Source organism: Phalaenopsis equestris, unplaced genomic scaffold, assembly GCF_001263595.1.
Source record: "Phalaenopsis equestris unplaced genomic scaffold, ASM126359v1 Scaffold001070, whole genome shotgun sequence".
Lineage (NCBI taxonomy): Eukaryota > Viridiplantae > Streptophyta > Magnoliopsida > Asparagales > Orchidaceae > Phalaenopsis > Phalaenopsis equestris.
This window is the reverse complement of record NW_018165509.1, coordinates 187,645-198,585: the sequence shown is the minus strand read 5'-3', so window position 1 is coordinate 198,585 and position 10,941 is coordinate 187,645. Positions and strand designations below refer to the sequence as shown.

The following is a 10,941-nucleotide window of genomic DNA, read 5'->3' as shown; positions in this document are numbered from 1 at the left end:
AAATGCAAGTCTGCCAAACATTTAAGGGTGTCAATTAGAACACTGGCCTATATACTCCATTACAAGTTCGAGATTCAATTTAGGAAGAATTTAGTTTAGACTTTGTTTTGTGACTTCCAAAAACCAAAAGAGAACTTGATTCTATTATGGTGGTGGTTGATAGGTTTTAAAAAATGACTCGCTTTATCGCCTGCAAGAAAATATTTGATGCAATAAATGTCGCAAATCTTTTCTTTAAGGAAATAGTTCGTCTACATGGCATTCTAAGAAGCATCACTTCGGATTGTGATGTCCAATTTTTTAATTGTTTCTGGCGTGAATTGTGGAAGCAACTACAAACTGAACTTAAATTTAGTTCAGCCTATCATCCACAATATGATGGACAAATTGAAGTGGTAACCACTCGTTAGGTAATATAATTTAAAGTCTTGCAGGTGAACATCCAAAGTAATGGGATGATGTCTTGGGTTAGGTGGAATATAATTTTAATTCTATGACAAATAAAACTACAGGAAAGACACCTTTCAGTATTGTGTATTCTAAAGAACCAAATCATATAGTTGATGTAGCTGTAATTCTTAAAATGAAAAGTTCTCAAGAGATGAAAATGGCGAGTGACTGATGAAATGTTATGCAATGTGAAACATAAATTATCAAGATCATTGAGAAGTACAAGCAACAAGCCGATGAACATCAAAGAAGAAAGGTTTTTAATGTTGGGGATCTTGTGATGATTCAACTCCGTAAGGAACGATGCCCTAAAACCATGAAAATTTGGGTCATTTCCTAGTGAAATAAAGTTTAATAATGATAATGAGTATGTGGTGACACTTCCTTGTGATTTGAATATCTTTTCCACTTTCAATGTAGCTGATCTATATGAGTATCATCCACCGGATGATAGATGCTTGCAAGTTACCGAACTTTGGTCGAGTTCTTCTGAACCAAAGGGGAACTAATGCAATCAAATACTCTTATAAGCAACAGTTGCTATATCTAATACTTCCTTGCCAGTATTAATTTTAAACCTTTATTCGTATTATATGTATATACGGTAGTGCTGATTGTAGAGGCTCCTATATATATATATATACTTTCATATATACATATATATGTGTGTATATATATATGATGTAATCATTTTGACAGGCACCTTTTTGCTTCATAATGATTATGAAAGTATAGCTTTTTTTTCTCTATTGTCTGTTTACTCGTTTTTCTGTTTTGCGACAGTGCAAATGTGTGTACGTGCGTGTTTATATAGGACTTATTACAATTAAAACCTATATGAAACTTTAGAGACATATCAAAGAACAAGACATAGTGGGTAGTGGTTTTGGTAGATAATAAAACCATCCACAACTTCATCTTTACTCAAGAAGTGAAATAATTGGGGCTTGAGAAGGTTGACACGAGCAATTTTGTAGTCGTTATATGGATGAGATGGGTGGAGAAGAACATGAGGGTTTGTAAATGAGTGATTGTAATACTACAAGGTATTTAGGTGATGGAGAATTTTCTTTCCTTGAATTTAGGGAATATTGACGTAATATTGGGTATGGAATGGTTGTAGTCCTTAGGGGAGACTAAGATGAATTGAAAACTCCTAGCAATGGAGTTTTAGACGGGAGACAAGATGGTGTGATTTCACAGTGACCTTAGTTCTTCAAGACCATAAGGACACTCAAAACTATTATTAGGATAATACATGACACAGGGTTGGGATACTTGATTGAGCTGCATTGCATGAAAAAGACACATGATACGAAATTGACAGAGAGTCTTGCACCAATCTAATAGTTCCTATAATAATTTGTAGAAGTTTTTCAGTTGCCACGTGAATTGCAGTATTGAAGGGAACACGAGCATGTAATAACCTTGGGATCGAGGTTTTCTCCCATCAATGTACACTCATATCTCTACCCCAGGTTCATAAGGAAGAGATCAAGATATTGACACAAGAATTATTGGAGTTCGAAAGCATACAACTTAGTGTGAGCCCTTCTCTAACCTAGTCTAGTTGTTGAAGAAAAAAGATAGGGGATGGTGTATTTGTGTGGATAATCTGGCAGTGAATAAAGAAATAGTGCCTGAAAAATTTTCCACCCGAATGATCGATGAGCTACTAGAGCTATTTGGGGCTGCAATATTTTCCAAGATTGACTTGAAGTCAGTATACCATCATATTCAAATGCGGCCGACGGATGTATACAAAACTATATTTCAAACTCATGAGGCCACTACAAATTTCTGGTTAAATTGAAATGATTACCAAGTTATGACGTCATGTGGGAGCTCTATAATTTGATCCAACAACAGTTTCCTCCCTTTTCCCTTGAGGACAAGGTGACTTTTTGAAAGGGGAGTACTATTAGATCGGTGTCAACGGCGCCATCCACCTTATATTCCATTAAGTCGCCAACATGCCCACCAAAAAAATTAAAGACTTATGTTAGGACGAAGACTAAAAGGGCAATTTAGTCATTCATTGGTTATTATTGTGGAGTATAAATATGGTTTAATATGTTTAGAGTTATGTCATGTGTGATTGTTGTCTTGAATCTCAGAGAACTGAAGAGAGAAATATATTATTGGAGATATGTATACCTCTCAAATTGTAAGTGTTTATCTTTTATATATTCGAGATTGTATCATTTTAACCTGATATCGGCGCATAGATTCAAAAACTTAATGGAATATCTTATTAAACTTGTTAGAACAATTGAACTACATAGAAAATTAATATTTTGACTTTTTGAGGTGTTTTGCAAAATACTTTTTTTGAAGTAGACATTGCCCCTATCATAAATTGCCATATCAGTTCACCCAACGTACAACAAAGCGCCAAAATTCTCACATATGTAAAAATGAGGTAAATTTGATTTGTTAAATAGGTAACAAGTCACAGTTTTTGATATTCTAGCAGTCCTAGCTATTGCCTTCTCAACACTCATAATCACTGATATGCAATTATTATGTGATAATAATCAACATAGACAAAATAATTTCAAGTTCATCAAACTCACAAGATGCTCCTACCAAATTCAATAATCTAATATTAAAAGCCTGTCTCAATTAATATTAAGAAAGCCAAAATATACAGCTCCAATCAAATCCTAATTATTCAAAAAAAAAAATCTCAATTATCACTTTCAGAGAACTGAAGCACGAGAAACAAACTTTCATTGCATCAGCATTCAGTACAATGATGTTGAATGACTATAAAAACTCTAGGGTAAGAAATGACATTATTAACATCAAATCAGTGATATGTTCTCTTAATAAATTAATCAAAGAATGATATCAATCTTATTCCACTTTCTTTCTTTGCCTATTACAAGTATTCATCAAAGAATAAAAGAAGTATTGACTGTAAGAAAGAAATCTCAACTTTCTTCCTGTAAGAAATCTCAGCATTAAGAGGAGCAAAAGAATCCAAGCAGAATATTGAGAAGATGATGAAACTTAATCAAACCATGTTAGTTTTGGAACCCCAATCAATCTGGCTGAGGGACAGCCGAGCTTCCAGCAACGTCCATGGGAGCCCAGGCAGATACAGTATAAAGCTGCTGCTCTTGCCATTTTAGACAAAGAGCTTCTCCATCTGCTTCCTTCCTCTCCACAGAAAAGTTAGAATCTGAGTACATCCTCAATATTACTTGGCTTTGAATCTTCTCCCTATCTCCAATACCCACATTATCAAATCCACAATCCTTCATCTTCCTACTCCATTTGCTGAAACTCTCATGTCTTTCAGTCCCTTCTCGAGCGATAATACTCCTTATCTTTCTGGCAAACATCTTCTCAATCTTCAATCTCTCCGAGCTATCCTCCGGTAGACTAACATTCAAGGCATCAAAGACTGCAGCGTAGTAATTCAAAGAGTTTGCAAACCTCACCTCCAGTTGATGGTGGTTGTGATCAGCTTCTTCCGCGCACACACCCATACACATTGCATTTCACACATAGGTAGGATTGATCCTATGACTCTAGGGGTCTCATAAACTCGGTAAACAAATAGTCATGATAGGCGACGCACTCGCGCACACACCCATACACATTGCATTTCACACATAGGTAGGATTGATCCTATGACTCTAGGGGTCTTATAAACTCAGTAAACAAATAGTCATGATAGGCGGCGCACGCGCGCACACACCCAGACACATACACACAAAGATGAATATATATATATATATATAGTAGTTGAAATATTTGCACGTGATTTTATACTTTATAATATTGTATTATTGCTTGAATAAATAGTTACTAAACATTTTGCATTATTTGATTGTTGTTAGATGAATACTTTGATTCACGGTTGCCGATTGTGACGAAACGAATCGCACAAGGAGGTGTGAGATTGGCCGTCGTTTTGAATCGGGTGCTTGGAGATCAAAAGCTTCATCATATTCCGTCCCCAACCTAAATATATTTTAATTTTCTATTATTTATTTATTTTTATTTACAATGACTAATTATTGTACTATATATATATATATATATATATATATAATTGCTAGATAGTGAACAATGAACAAGGGTTTACAATTATTTTCCACTAAATTTTAGTTTTTCCACAATATCTTGTTAAGTTCCTTTTTCATTCCATTAATGGTTACAAAAGATTTAAATATGCAAAATATGATTTAAAAATTTTATGTGCTACAATTGCACGATTCATGGTTATGGCTATGGACTAGAAAAAGATGGATACTTTAGAATGTAATTATATTATAGTGTTTTTTTGTTTGAAAGGAAATATTGGAGGTTTGGATGAAATTTTAATGTAAGCTTCGTGAATTTTTGACATAAAGTTGTCATATGACAAAACTCAATTTGACACTATCATCGCTGCGTCCCAGGCCGCGAAGCGAAAAATAGAGGGCTACATTAGGTAGTCGACAACTAGTAAATTTTTTGTGAAAAAAATCATGATATGAATCCTTTTAAAATCATTTTTGTAAATGCTAGGGCATCTCCTGGAAGCAATGCATCGTACAACTGAAATACAGTGAAAAATGTGCAAGCGCGTAGTATAAAATAAGCATGGGTTCCTACATAATGGAAGGATGCGGGCAAAAAAACTAGTTCATGAAACTACTATTATGATATGATCTTGAAATATAGGTACTCTTATATGTAAATTAAAGGAATTAGTAGAAATTATGGTTCATATGAGATGAATAGCTTATGCAATACAGAATCTAAATGGGTTGGAGAAAATACTATGGAGATTGATAACTTTGGTATTAAACTTCAGTATCCAGGTCGGAGTTACACAAGAAATTGTGCAAGTGTAAATCTATATTAGGGCTTATAAAGATAATGTTGTAAAAATTAATACAATTGTTGATAGAATTATAGCTCTAAAGATTGTTATTGGTACTAAGATTTTTAATTTTATAAGTGCTTATGCTCCTCAAGTAGATTTAGATATACGTACCAAAAAATATTTTGGAATGACATAGAAGGATTAAAACAATGATACATTTTGAAAAAAAATAAATTTTATTGGAGGAGACTTAAATGGACATATTGGTAGAGTGGTAGAGGATTTTTGAACCATTCACAATGGCTATGATTTTGGAGTGGTTAATGAAGAAGGTAGAATCATATTATATATTTTTTTTACCTTATGATTTTGTTATTACTAAAATTTTATTTAAAAAAGAGATGAGCACATTATTACTTATAAGATTGAATCTAATAAAACATAAATTGATTATTTTCTTATGAGAAAAAGAGATAATCAAGAATGTAAATATTATACGGTCATTCCAATTAAAAAATTAAGTACTTAAAATCCATTATTATTTCTGAATTTTAAGATGAGGAGTTAGAAGATAAAAAAATATAATGAAATATCATCATAGAACTTGATGAGGGCACCTAAAAGACAAGTAAAATTATTCTTATGAGTAAACCTTAAAATTTCAAGATTTGGGATGTTCCCAAAAAAGCTAACTCTATGTGAGATAAAATAATGAACACTATTAAACAAGTAAAAGATGTATTTGAAGAACCAAAAGAAAAAGCTTTTAGAAAAAAAATAATTGGTGGTGGAAAAATATTGTGCAAGAAAAGATACAATATAAGAATTTTTGTTATAAAAGTTGATTTAAATATAAAAACATAGAGAATTGGAAAAAGTATTAAGGTGGCCCGTAGTGAGTCTAAGAGAGCAATTTGTGATGCTAAGTATTCTACAATTAGTGATCTTTCAATTAGATTGGATACTACAATTAGTGATTGTGCTCATAGGAAGGTACAACTTTTTAACACATCATAATAACCATACATAGAAAATTGCAAAACACAAAATAACATACATTATATAGTTTCACTACAATAAATAACCAGCATTATGGTGCAACATGCCAAGCAGTATCGTGTTAGAAGAATAACACTATGATGATGCAAGCATGCACAATACTTAATAGAGAGAAATTTTCTAACATAACACATGCAATCATGCAATTAGGCATAACAAGATAATACATAGGTTGCCTCCCAATAAGTGCTTCATTTTATGTCCTGAGTTTAATTTACATAGAGTTTTTTTCAATGAATAAATTTTCTTCTAAGTAATTTCTGGTCATTTTACTCACATATGTATTCTACTGGAGAATATCATTAATCAATTAGTTATAATACTAATTTATCATCTCTTAGAATATAATGATGCCTAATTTTCTAATTTTTCTTACAATATTTCATTCTCAATTATATAATAAATTTCAAGAGGATATGTAGGGGCTAAATTAGATTAAAAACTCTAAAAATTATTTCTTTATCTTGTGTTCTTATGAAATGTATATTCATCTTACCAATTGCAAGAAATGGCCTTCCTAAAAATATTAAAATTTTAACATTTTCTCCATTTGCAAAATATAACAAAATTAGTAAGGAAGATGTATTTACTGAGCTTAACCAAAACATCATTTATAACCACCTTAAGATAAGACAAAGAAAGTTTTTCTACTTGAATGTTTACAATTGTAAGTTAGACTTCTGCTAGTTCTAATCTCCTAATGATAGATAAGAGTATCAAGTTGATGTTGGCTCTTAGATCATAAAGTTTGTCTAAAGAATTTATCCCTTAAATTGCAAGGCATAGTAAAGCTACTTGAATCAATAAAATTTTTAGAGATGTTTTTTTAGGATAACACCACAACGTTCTAATAAGGCAATGATAACAAATTCACCCAATTTTTATTTTTTTTAATTAAGGATGTCCTTCATTAATTTTACATAACTTGACATTTCTTCAAAAGTTTCTATAAATTATATTTTAACTATTAGCTTTTTGAATATTATTAAGAACCTAGAGAACTATTGGTCAAGTTTATACTTTTACAACCCTTAGAAAAAAGTGGTGGTGGTCTTTTATAACTGTTCAAAGAAGTATTTTCTCATTCTTCAAGTCTGGTATAGAGTTTTCAACTGGTTTGTTAGACTAAGGGATGGGTTCTTCTACCCTAGATTCTTCTCTATCCACCCTATCCTTCCCACTCCTTTATTTTATTGCATAACATTAATTTTTCTCCTTATTTTCTTTGGAATCACTTCAAAGTTGTTAGTAAGGTTTCATTGGATATATTACATAAAAAGTTAGTTAACTACCCTAATTGTGTTTCTAATTTCTTATGACTAAAAATTGAATATGTAATGGATTTTCAAATTTTAATACTAGTTCTTCCAACGATAATTTCTTTTCTTTAAAATGATTATTTGAAGTGAATCAAGAAGTATAATTGGGTCTATTATTGAGGAAGTTACTATTTTGATTATTCTGATTGCCTAATGTGTTGGGAATTATTTGCTTAACTAATTATTATTCCTTAAATTTTGGTTGTTATTCTAATTTTATTTTGGGTAATTTTTTCAGCCATGGTTATAAGCATTAGAACATGGAATAATTTTTCTATTAACTAGGATATTGACTCCATAGTTGAAATTTAAGGATCATATATTGGTCCATAAGTGTTATCCTCATAAGTGCCCCCTAATTTGGATTCAATCTTGGCTATCAAATTTACTCAATATAGTAGCTACCTATAAGACAAAATAAATAGAAAATTAGTGTTAAGAACACTAGATACCTTCTTAAGGAAGACTCTCTCTTAAGGCCATTGAAATTTTTTGGTGGTCATCTCCACTATTAATTTATATGTCTCTCCAAATGATTTAGACATAAGTGACCCCCCAGTTTCAACACCTATAATAGACCTCAAAGATCCCACCAGTACGTTAAGAAAAAAATTAAAAATAAGCCAATCAGGTAGATCGTGGTGTGGATATTTTCTCAAAAGCTCCTTAAACTTTTCCCATGATTCAAAGATATATTCATTGTCTAACTTGATGAAGAAGATGATATCATATATAAGCTTGACATGCTTAGAAGAAGGAAAATATCTAGCTAAAAGTTTTTTGTGCTATGCTATTCAGAGTGGTAATATATCTTTAGAGAAGTGAATTTAATCATATCTCTATCTTATCTCTCATAAAAAATAAAAATAGTCACATCCTAATAATATCTTCAAAGACACCATTATACTTAAATAGTTGTAAGGAAATTAGAAATGCATAAATTTTGGTCTTTTTTACTAAACTCCCAAACTTTAATGGATAATAATTAATTTCAGTTCAAAGTTCTTAACTAGAATGATATGTCTATGAAGCTTTTATGTACACCATATATGAATAGATTGACAAAGTCATTAAGTAGTTTAAATTTGATGTTATGTATATATGGGCTTGTCATGATTCCATGTGATTTTTATTTTCTTAGTTTTATGACACAAGTTCATAATTTGCTATTTTATACATACAACAACCATAATGCCTTAGTAATGCCCCTATACTGGTAAGATTCACACAAACTGATAACATAAGACAATAAAATAACAACAATAAACAAAAAAAGTTCCTTAAAATAATAATAATAATAGATAAGTAATGTTGTGATGCTATCAATAAAGTGTCGAGATGCTTTCAAAATTGCATTGCAATGTTTGATGACTAGTGTTCTAATACAATTAAAATTAACATCACTAGTACAAGTAATTATAGATTTTAATAGAACATAAGATACAAAATAGTTTTATAATAACAAATTGAACAACAACAATTGTCAAACTAATATCCCAATAGAGTAAAAACTAAATTGAGTTAAAAAATAGTTTTTTCAAACACATATCAACTTAATTAAAATTTAACCGTCACTCCCTTGTAACAACAACACCAACGTGGTATGGTTTATGCACAGTTCATGCAAATGCAAGTATCATTCAAGTAATGCAATATTTGAGTCAAATATCATTCCCATTAGGAAAGATGTCAAATTGCCAATTTAAGTTAAATATTATTTCAGCTTCAAATTTGGTTTTATTGAATTAACAAGAAAAATTTTAAAATTTTCTTAGAAAACGAAAAGAATAATTTGAAGTGTTTTTTTAATTAGTAAAATGTTTCTTTAAATTAGTGAGCACTCAAGGGTTTTTGCAATCAATGCTAAGTTTTTTTATTATATGTTGTTAAGTGAAGGCAAATCTACTCTTTAATCTTAACTGAGGCTTAAAGGGCATTAATATTTCATATTACAATTTAGGTCAAGAAAAACCATGCAAAATCTTCATGATTTTCTTATTCCTTTTAGATTATAAGTTTTTAACACTATATTCCAATATTTTTAGAGAAATTTGATGTTAATCCTACGGTTCCTCTAATATTTCATCAAAATTACTTGATCGTTATTTTATTCAACATATATCCAACCAAAACATATATGTCGGTTGGCTTTTTGGGTGCATATATATATATATAATTTTAGAAAGTAATATTTTAATTTTTAAAAATACGAGACCAAATTGATCTCATATATGCAATTATTTAAATAACGAGTACAACACCGTAAGCCATGCATATATTCCAGGGGATAAATACATTACTTGATCATGAGGCTCGATTAAATAAACTAAAGAATTTATGACACCCATTTTAGTCTGCAAAACCATTATGTTGTCCGACCCCTATCTAATATGAAAGATTAGATAGGGTTTATATTAATTTGGGTTCTAAAGTTTTTTTATGAGAACCGAAGCCACCTAAGAAAACTCTCGATTTAGACAAAAAAATGTTGTCTTCAAGAATTTCAAATTTTAGGACTTTCAAGGTTGGACTAAAGAGTATCAAATGAGAAAATATCAAGTTTGGAACATTTATTGTGGAATCCAAAGGGAGAAAACTAGGGGATGCCACAGATCCCAAGGAGAATCTCGATAACTTCCTAAGCTATCCTATGGTTTGGCTTCAATTTTGAGGAATTATAATTAAATGTTTAGTCCTTCCAATTATTATTATTTCGGGCTTACACCTGCATGACATAGTCATACAAGTGTGGAAGATAAGAGGGTTTATATCATAATGAACGACAACCACAAAACCTAAAGCGAATTAGGACTTATATCGCATAATATGATTATGTAAAATCTTAAAGATCAAGATGAGGAATGTACTAGGCAAACAACCTCAAGGTCATATGTCTTGTTATTTGGTTCTAAGAGAAGATTTACTGTTGTAGATCCATTGGCTCTTTCAAAGTTGTTCTTCTATACATTTTTGTCATGGTGCCCACAAAACTAACTCCAGGCTTCTCATTGAAGTGACAGCTCCAGGTTCCAGGTTTAAGGTTATAAGTGACAATTTTTGTTGTTGTTCAAGTAATATATCGTAGGAGGCGGGGGGGGGGGGGTTAAGTTAATTATAGAAATACCACTTAGGATCCCACGGTTCCCTCATTCTGGTACCATTATTTTCTTTTGAATTTACTTAGTTTAAACTAGTTGTTAAGCTCATTTAAATTGGGGAAACCTCGTTAGCAACCATAGGTTATCTCATCTGAGAAACTTTCGTAAATTCAAAAGAACATATTATGTT

The 10,941-nt window shown here is 31.2% G+C and overlaps 1 protein-coding gene across 1 annotated transcript in view; it reads left to right on the top strand.

Annotated features, from left to right (window-relative positions):
- LOC110032960 (endonuclease 1) overlaps nucleotides 1–4,478 on the top strand; it is a gene marked incomplete in the record, with an annotated part of 6,994 nt that extends 2,516 nt beyond the window's left edge. The window contains 1 exon segment of the mRNA XM_020736768.1: nucleotides 4,302–4,478. Coding sequence (XP_020592427.1) covers nucleotides 4,302–4,429 — 128 coding nt within the window.
- Nucleotides 4,479–10,941: the final 6,463 nt, after the last annotated feature.